This window comes from Salvelinus namaycush, chromosome 31 (assembly GCF_016432855.1).
Source record: "Salvelinus namaycush isolate Seneca chromosome 31, SaNama_1.0, whole genome shotgun sequence".
Lineage (NCBI taxonomy): Eukaryota > Metazoa > Chordata > Actinopteri > Salmoniformes > Salmonidae > Salvelinus > Salvelinus namaycush.
In genome coordinates this window covers 39,292,583-39,305,163 of record NC_052337.1, presented here as the reverse complement: position 1 = coordinate 39,305,163, position 12,581 = coordinate 39,292,583, and the positions used below count along the sequence as shown (strand labels likewise).

At 43.7% G+C, this 12,581-nt stretch overlaps 1 protein-coding gene across 4 annotated transcripts in view; it reads right to left on the bottom strand.

The window, feature by feature from the left end:
* Positions 1-1,309: 1,309 nt before the first annotated feature.
* LOC120025710 (protein strawberry notch homolog 1-like) overlaps positions 1,310-12,581 on the bottom strand; it is a 28,563-nt gene continuing 17,291 nt past the window's right edge. For all 4 annotated transcript variants that reach the window (XM_038970285.1, XM_038970284.1, XM_038970286.1 and 1 more), the window contains 12 exons: positions 10,926-11,057; positions 10,259-10,394; positions 9,861-9,973; positions 9,681-9,752; positions 9,505-9,604; positions 5,522-5,596; positions 5,277-5,423; positions 5,018-5,112; positions 4,801-4,887; positions 3,801-4,015; positions 3,451-3,644; positions 1,310-3,215 (listed from right to left, as the gene is read on the bottom strand). In XM_038970285.1, coding sequence (XP_038826213.1) covers positions 3,073-3,215; positions 3,451-3,644; positions 3,801-4,015; positions 4,801-4,887; positions 5,018-5,112; positions 5,277-5,423; positions 5,522-5,596; positions 9,505-9,604; positions 9,681-9,752; positions 9,861-9,973; positions 10,259-10,394; positions 10,926-11,057 — 1,509 coding nt within the window. In that variant the 3' untranslated portion in view covers positions 1,310-3,072. The remainder of the gene's footprint in view (positions 3,216-3,450; positions 3,645-3,800; positions 4,016-4,800; positions 4,888-5,017; positions 5,113-5,276; positions 5,424-5,521; positions 5,597-9,504; positions 9,605-9,680; positions 9,753-9,860; positions 9,974-10,258; positions 10,395-10,925; positions 11,058-12,581) is intronic.

Sequence of the window (12,581 nt, the reverse complement as noted above, 5' to 3'; positions counted from 1 at the left end):
CCAGTTAAACTGATCCTCAGATGGTGACTCACGCAACAGTATTGCTTTTGCTCGGCAACACTTATTTATGCCTTTACTAGACTATGGGGATATTTTTATATGAATGCTTCCGCTCAGTGTTTGAGATCAATTGACACTCTTTATCATGGCACTTTGAGATTTATTTTAAACTGCAAAACCCTTACGCACCACTGCACTTTGTATACCAGGGTTGGCTGGCCTTCTCTAGTCACTCGTAGGCTCAGTCACTGGTATACTTTTATTTACAAAGCCATTTTGGGTTTACTACCTTTTTATTTGGGCATTTTTATTGTTCAGAAATGTGGTGGGTACTCTCTTCGTTCGCTGGACTTTATCCTGCTAACTGTTCCAAATGTCCGAACTGAATTTGGTAAAAGGGCTTTTATGTACTCTGCGCCATCGTCTTAGAACACCTTACAAAATACTTTTAAACTGGAAGAACTTGTCCCGATTGGTGTTTTTAAATCACTGATGAAGGATTTTGAGGCTGATTCCCTGACCTCTCAATGGTTTTTAATTTGCTGTTTTTGATTTTGTTATACTCTTGTGAATTCAATGGTTTTTACTAGATTACTTGCAGTTTTTCATGTTGTCTGTCTAATTTTTGTAATGACTTGGTGCTGCCTATCTTGGCCAGGACGCTCTTGAAAAATAGATTTTAAATGTCAATGAGCCCTTCCTGGTTAAATAAATAAATGAACTTATTGGTAGTAGACCACCACAGCAGAACGGAAGAGGATATGAAACAGAAAACAAACTACATTTAAGATAACCCGTCTTTGTCTGGGGAATGCATCCATTGTTCATACTTTCCCCTCCCAGAATATCACTCTGCTCTAATTATTAACAGCAGAAATCTCCACTACAAGGCATGTGCACTGGAAGCCCTTCTGAACTTTCTCCCGTCCAAGCGGTTATTTGGCCCGTGCTGATACGATGCAACGCCTCTCCAATTCGAGATGACGCGGTCAGTCTCTTGACCATTGGTGGGCCGGCAGCGGCCACGTTCTATGCCCCAATCATAATTTTCAGTGTCATTATCCATAGGAAGTTGTGGAAAAGTACAGACCCCCAAGTGATGGCCTGAGCTCTAAACACAAAAAAGTAGTGGGGACATCATTGGCACAGAGTGATGATGCTTTAACAAACATGTCTTAGGCATTTATAATATGCTTCTTTCATTAATACCTCTAAATCTTGTTATGACTACAGAGTACTACATACAGTGCATAATAAAAAGTATATACAAATATATATCAGGAATAAAAAATAAAAAAGTGAAACTGGATTCAAACTTTCTCCTTGGATTTATTGGTCATATGCAAGAGGTAGAAATCTTGCACTCAGTTAAATCATTTAATACAGATTATTTGTACAAATCAGTCCGAAGTGCAACTCGTGCAAGGATGAAACACTGTCAAGTGTTTAACAAACGACTATTTAAGCAAAAAACATCTTCTTTCCAGATATGACAATATACACATTGGTATACCAAAAGGAGTATCCTAAACTCAACAGGCTGACCGTCATAACTTCTTACAGCACTCTAAACCAAGAAAAGCTTTTAGAAAGTCTTCAGCCCCCCCTGTGCATCATGTCTCAAGTGATGGAAAACTGAAATCAGATGTAAAATTAACAGAGGTCAAGCAGTAATGTTGCTGACTGGGGGAGAACGGAGGTTAGATTCCAGTTCAGAATCAGTGAGGGAACAAGTGCTTAAACCCCCAAAAACCCAATGCCGCTGACCCCTAGGTACTTCATGGATATCTAAAGGATCAGATAGATATGAGTGAATATGCTAATGAGATCCACCTCATCCTCCAAGGTGCTATCGTTACCACATTGGATACACCTATCCAATCTACACCAGCACATACAGAAGGTAGAAGCGGTCGGTTTGGAATTCAGCAACAAACTCTTTCTTGAATACTAACTTTTACTGTAGCAGTATTAAACAGCTTGTATCGACAAACAAGATCTATGACCTTCCAAGTACAGTTGTATAATACGACTCCAGGATTGTTATCTGCTGTAGTTTGCCGTAGAGTTTGATAGTACAAGATGTTGAATCTGATGCCACATTAAAACAACCCGTTCCTGAAAATCTTTTGAATGCAGAGGAATTAATTTAGGAAAATAAACAGGTATTTTAAACCATGCACGGTCACAGTACTTAATAGTCAAGCTGTAAAAACTGCAGGTTTATGGGATACACCCATGTTTGATACACTTTTGTTAGTCAATGAAATTACACCCCAATAGCTATATGGTGCACAACGTACAGGTAGTGCGCCATTTTCGATTCAGCGACAGTGAGAGTAGTTGTCATGCCTGAGACTTGAGTCATGAGTAATTACTAAAATGAGGCAAGAAAGCAGTTGGTGTGCGTATGTGTGTGTAGTCATGCATCTCAGGTAGACAGATTAGAAAATGTCAGTTTGCTTGAAAAAAAAAAAAAAAAAAGGGTCACTGTAAAGCTTAACGAACCCCTGAGCACTGACCTGTCACCAGTAGAAAACAAAAACCTAGGTGACGCCCACCCCAGCTTTCAGTACAGAAGGCAGTGGTAGGAACAAGTCACCAACAGAAAGCACAGGGCACGTTTACAGAGCTTAGAGGGGGAGGAAAGAAAACAGAAAAACAGTCAGGCGTTATAATTATGCCTCTCTTCTCCACTGACATGCGTCCTCTCCCCCCTTTATCACCACAGCCTCTTCTAAATCTTCAGCTCTGAATCTCAGAGGAATAATAGTAGTCAAGCCAACTCCGAGCGAGACAGTCTCTTCTTTGGACATAAACCCTGAAATCTTAACACTGCCACCGCGGTTAAGCTACAGGGAGAACCACAACTCAGCGCTCGCAGCACCTCAGGAGGAACGGAGAAGGAGCTAGGGAGAATGGGGGGGGTGCTGCTGCTGTCGTGCCACAGTGCGGAGGTGGAGATCCAGATAGAAATATAGTTGTATCCCATCAGGTCGGGTTAAGAACCCAGGGCTTAGAGGCAGAGATGGGGTCGGAGCCCATCAGGTCGGACTGGGTGATGAACCCATGCTATGTGTTGTGTACGTGGCTGAGGCTCTGAGGGTGCAGCTGCTGCCACTTCTGCTGCTGCTGAACAGCCAGTTGCTGAGACTGGTCAGATGACGACAGGATGTTGGTCAGAGGAGAGACGCAGTTCGCTGGAATGATCAGACCTGGACACAAGAGACGGAAAGAGATCGGAAATAACCACATTTGCTAGCGTCCACGTAGTCCAACCTCATTTTAACAACTGTTCATTTAAAATTTCACTTGTTGGGGAGGAGAGGGAGCAGCTTCTACTTTGGTAGAATACTCCTCCGGTAAAATACATTAAAAGGGAACAATTTCAAAAGCGCAAAAGAAAATATTCTGCCCAAAACTCTTCAAAGACTTCCAGCATCAACTTACCCACGATCCTCTGCCCGTCCTCTGTCCTGAGGCGGACGATTTGCATCTTGACATTGGTTCCGCTGACGGAGGCCAGGACCCCCTCCACCTTGGTCCACACGCTGAGCACAGAGCCACACAGCACGTAGTACGTCCTGCAGCGCAGACCCACCTCACACTGCAGACCCACTGACGCCTTCTTACAGTTACCACGCCTGGAGGGAGGAGACAGGGTTTATAAAACACACGATTCACCTCTTTCCTGACTAGTTCATACAACTATACTAGTAAAGCTCATGACCGGATAATGAACTTGATGACTCCGCCAAAACCACCACTACAACTTCAGTCATTGGAGAAACAGCACCTACCAGTATGCATGAGCGCAGATCTCAGCTGAAGACTTGTACTGGTCAATCCAGTGCTGTTTGGCATCATCTGAGAGAACCTTTTTACACTTCTTCTTGATGTCAGCGTAGGCTTCCAGTTTAAGCTGTTTTCCCGTGTTAGGTCTATAGACCAGGAACAGCCTCTTCTTACTGTTCACCTCCTGCACCAAGATGGCCGTCTTCTTGTTGTTCCTTATCTAGGAATCAGCCAAATACAGCAGTGTTACAACTAGAGTTTTTTTGTTTTACAATGTTCTTAGATACATTTTATGGCACAAAAAAAATATACAAACGTAAGCAAGGTTTGAAATGATTATGCTTTAGTCAAATATTATATACGTTTGGGCTTCTTGCGTCCAATTCACAGTCTACAATTTGTATTTATTTTTTGTAATACTTAACCCCTTTTTTCTCTCCAATTTCGTGATTACGATCTTGTCTCATCGCTGCAACTCCCCAACATGCTCGGGAAAGGCGAAGGTCGAGTCATGCGTCCTCCGAAACATGACCTGCCAAGCTGCGCTTCTTAACACCCGCTCGCTTAACCCAGAAGCACCAATGTGTCGGAGGAAACACCGTTCACCTGACAACCGATGTCAGCCTGCAGGCGCTCGGCACGCCACAAGGAGTCGCTAGAGCACAATGAGCCAAGTAAAGCCCCCCCCCCCCCGGCCAAACCCTCGCCTAACCCGGACGCCGCTGGGCCAATTGGTGCGCCGCCCTATGGGACTCGCGGTCACAGCCGGTTGTGTGGGATTGGATCCTAGGCTGTAGTGACGCCGCAACACTGCGATGCAGTGCCTTAGACTGCTGAGGCACTCAGGAAGCCCTACACGTTTCGAAATACGTTCCGGCCACCTGACCAGCAGTTCAAGAAAAAAAGAAATCTTCCCGTGGCTGAATCTAGTTGATGATCCCCGATGTAAGAGTTTGCCGAACTCAGTTGAGAAGACATGAAAAATTCTTGTTGGTCTTTTGGTACCTGTACATAGAAGCCATCATCTGGTCCACTCTGCTCGGCCCAGGCGTGGGTGGCATCCTCCCAGGACATGCCTCTCTCCACACTCACCTGACAGACAACAGAGACAGTATTTACAACATGGAAAATGGCTACCAGTCCATTGGAGATGTAAGATAAGAATTCCAGGTTAAACCAGTTTCTGTTGTCGCTTAGTGGGAAAAACAACGGTCAGTCGTACCGTGTAGAGCTCCACATGTCCTGAGGTGGAGTAACCTGGGGTCAGGAACTTCTTGGCTTCAATCTTCTTCACCTTCTCATCCCCAGAACCCAGGTCTACAAGACAAGATAAACACCGTTCTAATCAGTTGTATAATACTGCAGGTGTCATTCCCAGTATAGTCCCTCATTCATCTGATTTATAGTCCCTCATTCCCAGTATAGTCCCTCATTCATCTGATTTAACAGAAGAAGAAAAAAAAGTTCCTCTCCAGTCTTACCCAGTATGCCCATGTCGTAGCGTCCGTTCTTCTTAGCGTTCTGTATGACAGCTGCCAGAGTGTCAGAGAAGTACTGGAACAGAGCGTTCTGCTCCTGCACTGCCATCCCTAGGATACGGTTCAGGAACTTCCCTATGTTGTTGTAGTCTGGGAAGGAGAGGAAAAGTGTTTTGTACAGCAAGAACCGTACAATCTTAGACTTCCTATTGTAATCTGACAAGGCTTAAAGTTCGAGCCAGTCTCACCTTTGTCCAGAGACAGAATCCCTGATCGGTCCTCCACATTGATCAGACCCACTCCGATCAACCCATGACGGATCTCTGCCAGAGAACAGGATGAAGACCAGATCACGTCAGATGAAAGTAAGACCATAGCCACACACCAGATAGGTTAACTCAGTTTTTGGGCTGAGTCATTCAAGTGTGGATAATAGACACTATGAAAGAATCCCCAGTATCAAGCAGGAGAATGCAATTTCCCCTGGCTCAAAATAGGGATGGGCAATTCCACAATAACAGAATGATGCCGAGACTCAGCATCAAGGACTACCTTTAACAATTTCCACTGGAAAAACGTACAAAAAGAAATGCACTTTAAGTAGTGTCGTCACGATACCAACATTTTACTATTGATATGATACCAGGCCAAGTATCACGATACCGAATAGTATCGCGATCCCCCGGACACTTGTTCCCATTTTTTTTCAACGTTATGTGCATTTGCCACACAAAAATCTTGTCACTGATAGTCACACAATACAACACATATTGAATTAATTTCACACTGTATAATAGAATACTGCAAAGAATCGCTGATTTGCTCATATTTGCAAAGGCCTACCTGTGATTTGGCTGGAAGATTATACATAGCGATCTGCATGTCATTGTGGCAATAAGGGGAAAACACTGCATGAACCGTTCTTTACTCTTCAGTTAACAGACACACTCAGTCTCCCTCTCCCTCTCTCCCACTCCCACAAACACACTGCTCTCGCCCAAATGTCAAAAGTCACCAAAACAGAATTTAAGGCGTACCAGAAATACACAGAACAAAAATAAAACCGCAACATGCAACAATTTCAAAGATTTTAGTGAGTTACAGCGCATATTCGGAGAATCAGTCAATTGAAATAAATTCATTAGGCCCTAATCTATGGATTTCACATGACTGGGAATACAGATATGCATCTGTTGCTCACAGATACATAAAAGTAGTGGCGTGGATCAGAACAATCAGTCAGTATCTGGTGTGACCACCATTTGCCTCATGCAGCACAACATTTCCTTCACATAGTTGATTAGGGTGTTGATTGTGGCCTATGGAATGTTGTCCCACTCTTCAATAGCTGTGCGAAGTTGCTGGATATTGGTGGAAACTGGAACACGCAGTCATAGACATTGATCCAGAGCATCCAAAACATGCTCAACGGGTGACATATTTGGTGAGCATGCAGGCCATGGAAGAACTGGGACATTTCCAGCTTCCAGGAATTGTGTACAGATCCTTTGCGACATGGGGCTGTGCATTATGTGGCAATATGGTGATTGCAACAGCACGACAATGGGCCTCAGGATCTCGTCATGGTATCTCCGTGCATTCAAATTGCCATCAATAAAATGCAATTGTGTTCATTGTCTGTAACTTATGCCTTGCCCCATGGTGGCAGTGGGGCTCTCTGTTCACAACGTTGACGTCAGCAAATCACTCACCCAGACGACGCAGTACATGCCGTCTGCCATCTGCCCGGTATAGTTGAAACTGGGACTCATCCTTAAAGAGCACAAACTGGAGAAGGTGAGCATTTTCCCTCTGAAGTCGGTTACAACGCTGAACTGCAGTCAGACGACGAGCACGCAGATGAGCTTCCCTGATTCGGTTTGACAGTTTTTGCATAAATTATTTCGATTGTGCAAACTGACAGTTTCATCATCTGTCCGGGTGGCTGGTCTTAGAAAATCCAGCAGGTGAAGAAGCCAGATGTGGAGCTCCTGGGCTGGCGTGGTTACACGTGATCTACAGTTGAGGCCGGTTGGACGCACTGCCAAATTCTCTAAAACGACACAGGGTAAGCATGTCTGTCGCGAACCTGTGCTCTATTTTTCCTCTCGGTCACTCAGGCTGCGTGACAGCAAACTTGCAAAGCATACTCAGACTGGCCTATGCGATTGGTTATACCAGGTGATGAAATTATACAAATGTATCAACTTTGATCACTCTGCAATCTATCAAATGCACGTATCCCCCACCCGCCATCACGGCCAAATTACAGTACCAGTCAAAAGTTCGGACACACCTACTCATTCAAGGGTTTTTCTATATTTTACTATTTTCTACATTGTAGAATAATAGAGAAGACATCAAAACTTTGAAATAACACATGGAATACGGAAGCGCAAACCAGAAGGGATGGCATATCGCTGCAGAATGCTGTGGTAGCCATACTGGTTAAGTGTGCCTTGAATTCTAAATAAATCAGACTGTGTCACCAGCATAGCACCTCCACAGCATCATACCTCCTCCATGCTTCACGGTGGGAAACACACATGCGGAGATCATCCGTTCACCTTCTCTGGTTCTCACAAAGACATGGCGGTTAGAACCAAAAATCTCAAATTTGGACTCAGACCAAAGGCCAGATTTACACTGGTCTAATGTCCAGTGTTCGTGTTTCTTAGCATCCTTTAGTAGTGGTTTCTTTGCAGCAATTCGACCATGAAGGCCTGATTCACACTCTCCTCTGAACAGTTGATGTTGAGATGTGTCTTGTTACTTGAACTCTGAAGCATTTATTTGGGTTGCAATCTGAGGTGCAGTTTACTCCAATGAACTCATCCTCTGCAGCAGAGGTAACTCTGGGTCTTCCTTTCTTGTGGCGGTCCTCATGAGAGCCAGTTTCATCATAGAGCTTGATGCTTTTTGTGACGTCACTTGAAAAACTTGAAAAGTTGTTGACATTTCCGGATTGACTGACCTACATGTCTTAAAGTAATGATGGACTGTCATTTCTCTTTGCTTATTTGAGCTGTTCTTGCCATAATATGGACTTGGTCTTTTACCAAATAGGGCTATCTTCTGTTTACCACCCCTACCTTGTCACAACAACTGATTGGCTCAAATGCATTAAGAAATAAATTCCACAAATTTAACTTTTAACAAGGCACACCTGTTAATTGAAATGCATTCCAGGTAACTACCTCATGAAGCTGGTTGAGAGAATGCCAAGAGTGTGCAAAGCTGTCATCAAGGCAAAGGGTGGCTACTTTGAAGAACCTGAAGTATAAAATATAAAGTTCGTTGAACACTTCTTTGGTTACTACATGATTTCATGTATTTTCATAGTTTTGTGCGGGCGAAGAGAAACAGGTGAGCGATGGCTGGTAGGGGATGTGGCTGGTAGGGGATATGACTGGCTCATTACACGGGAGATGTGCATGAACTTGAAATACATTATTGGACTTGCGCATGCATACAAGAGACTGGATGTTGTTGCTTAAAATGTATAAACAAAAAAACTGGACTACATAAACCTTATATAACCGGCGCTAGCCGGTTCTTTAGATCAGTAGGGCTGAAAAATGCGGTAGTATCATATGAAACGGTACTACGGTATTCTAAAATGATGTTATCATAACGTTTTGGTACCGTGATATGTGGCATCTATAGACAAAGGTCTCAATGCAATATTTTCCAGACTAGGTAGCTATTGTCCAATAAACATTCACGTGGGCGTGTTCTGGCAAATAAATGCATATAAAACAGTCAAGAATATTCGTATTGTAACAAAACTTGGAAACATGTTGCACACACTGTCAAGACTACATATGCAAGAACATTCATATCGACCAGAGTGGCGCTATAACGGGCATATGTTTATGTCTCGTGATCTGTTTGACTCAGAATGATGAAATTTGGCACACATGCTCAGGGATATGAGTCTAGCTAACCCACGCAATCTCAGACAACATTGGCCTGAATTTGACTAAAACTTGGGTGAATGACACGTCTTGCCATAGAGATCCTTCAATTACAATTTTTTTGTGATTGCCCCAAGGCTGCATCATTAGTGGGGGACAGCATTTTTACTGTTGCCTTGTTTAACTTGCCAATTATTGGGGTTTGTTTGGTATACATTTTAAAGTTAACATCTGAGTCTTAGCATCATTCTGTTACCAAGGAATTGCCCGGACATAAATCCTATGACTGGACAGATCTTGAAATACAGACACACCTTTGTAGAAATCCCCTTCGAAGTCCGAAGGAGGATTCACTAACGGAGAGTCCAGGTTGACAATAGACTTCATCACGATCTCCAGTGCATTTCTGCCATACTGTGGAGTGGAGCAGAAAGTTATAAACTGAACCCTACACACACACAGCGTGTTCCTATGTGGTATATCTACTTACTTTGTTGTCGAAGTTGAACCTGCTGAGATCTCTCGTCTCTGTTGCTCTTCTGTCTCCATGCGTGAGGGCACCCTGTGGAATACACCGATCACATGTAGCGTCAGCAGCCAAACATGGGGGATAATATCCATATTTTCAACTAGTCAGCTCAATTGAACCACTGACAGGACAGGTTCTTACCAGGCTCTCCAGTCTCTTGGCCACAATGGAGGCAAACCTCTGTTCCCCAGCCAGCTCAGAGATGAGGAACACGTACTCTGGAGCCGTCACCTGGTTAGACCTGTGGGTCCTCCCTGAGAGAGAGGGAACGAGATGTCAGACAATGGTAGCATTGAGCAGAACACACATTGCATTATTCTAAATACGTACATACCTACTATTTCCATAGTAACAGAGTGGAAACCCCCAGAGACATGCCAGGTAAATTAAGTAAAATAAGCCACATTATTGAGAGACAAGTAAATCCCACGAGACTAGAGTGAAGACAGATTTTTATTTCTATAGCATTTTTCACAAAAGTCTCAGTGCTTCAGATTGTATGGGAGTAATGAAACCACAGCCAGAGAAATATTTCTCACCAAACTGCTGTATGGCTCTGTCTGCACTCCAGGGCAGCTCCAGGGTCATGTGGACCCTCCTCCTCTGGTTCTTCACCCGCCGGTCAGCCTGCAGGGAGATACCGGAGCTAGCCGCCTCCGAGATGATGGCTATGTTCTGGAGAGGGAGGAGAACAAGGTTAGGAATGGTTCTGTGCTATGGTTTGTGAACAATATATTCAACTGATGCTATATATTTGTGACTCAAACAAGGAGACTGCGCCACAACCTACATTTCTCAAGTCATTGTGCTTGTACCCCTCGCCTAAGACAGAATCATGGTGTATTACTTTTCCCTCCTCCCATGTCCTTCTCTCAGGTAGCCTAGCATATAGAGAAGTTGGCTCGGGGCTTTACCTCTCATAGTAGTACGGCGTCCCTGGAGCAAATTAGGGTTAAGTGCCTTGCCCAAGGGCACAGAGATCATTCACCAGTAATTGAAAGGTCAATGGTTAAAAAAAAACAGACCAAACAAGGTATAAAAAAAAATCTGCCAATGTGCCCTTGAGCAAGGCACTTAACTCTAATTTGCTACAGGGGCACCATACTACTATGGCTGACCCTGTAAAACAACACATTTCACTGCACCTACACGGTGTGTGACAATTAAACATTTGTTTCTCCCATTTCTCTCCCAGTCCTCCCTTACTTTCTCTCCGTCCATGAACCTCTGTTTCTCTGTGAGGTTGAGGATCTCCACAGGAACATCCAATTCAGAGCGTGACTCGTAAGAGATGCTGCCGTCGTCGTTACTGACCACCCGACCTTTACGGCCTGTCATCTGGAATACAGCAGAGACAATGTGGGAACAAAACAAAAAGGATAAAAATAAACGTAAAGATAGTGAAAGAGGTCCAAATGTTGCTACCTACATTCTATTTAGCGTTGTGAAGCATAAACAAAATAAACATGGAACACGTTGACACACACCAAAAGCTGGGACTCAGATCTTGAGGATGTATTATTTGCCTGCGACCTACTGTTATTCATCATCAGCCCCAAGCGTCAACATTTCTATTTTACACAACGTTTACACCAAACATCTTACCAGGTAAGCTTCTATTTGGACTGTGTTGGAGCTAATGCTACATGGGGCGTATCAAATTAATCCTTACTAGCCTATTGCCAATGTCATCTGATGATGTAGGACTTAAATGGCAACATCGAGTGACCATCTTCACGCATCAAAAATATGACGTCGCCTGCTTACGCGCTGTAGGCATCTATTACACAGGGGACTGGCTACTATGGCACCTTGACAGTCTTGTAGCCAATGATAAACTTTCCAGGGATATTCCGTTGACCTGGGTGGGACAAAGCAAGGCCTAGAACCTTTTACGCGCAATGCAAACTATTGCTACCTGGCTCAGAGACGAGACGCACCCAGGACACTACATTGTAAACAGATTATCTCTTTAGCATACTGGATCCACTTTAAGACTTATAGCCAATTTATTTTTTAGAAGTCGTCTGCCTTTTGTGCTTTGTATTTAGTTTACATAGGCCCATGTAACAAGTAATTTCAATGTTAGACAACTACTTTGGAATTATATATTTTTCATATTAGTTCACTGTCTGCTGTTCTAACTTCAAACCTTGTAACTTGAGAGGCCACTTAACTCATGGCCATTTGTGGTTCTCACCTCTGCCTTGGTCTCCAAAGTGTTACTGTGTGCTTCACACCTATGTGAGTCGCTTGGGGTTTGGTGTTTTAGTTTAAAGTAGTCGTTTTATAAATTTAGTCAACTGTAATTCTGTGTGTCTTACAACAATACATCCCTTTATTTTATTCACCACAGAGCAGAGGATTTGGATGATAACGTTTGGGAGCCACCCCTTCACAGCAAGCGCCCCCGCCTGTCAAAATCTTCAACCCCCCACTGCCATGTCAATCACTCTGTCTGATGGTTCTACATTCACTTTTCATAGACCTCTTGAAAAAGGAAATGGGGGCTTGTGGCACCATTCATTCTAACAGAATCGATTTCCAAAAGACCAAGGTAAACGACATGACAAAGACAGCGGAGAGGGGACCATACGTTGGATCAAGACTAACAAACTGCTTTTTGTGAAATGGAAGGACACCAGGGAAGTAACCATGCTCACCACACAGCATAAGGCATTCAATAACGACCCTTAAGGAGGGTGAAAATTGCCAATGGGGCACGGGTGAGGACGAATGTCCCTATTCCTGTGAAGGACTACAATGCCAGCATGGGGGGTGTCAACCTATCTGATGCAGGCTACTACCAGGTCCTCTAAGACCAGAAAGTGGGCTAAGACTTTTTTTTAACCACAAGAACGT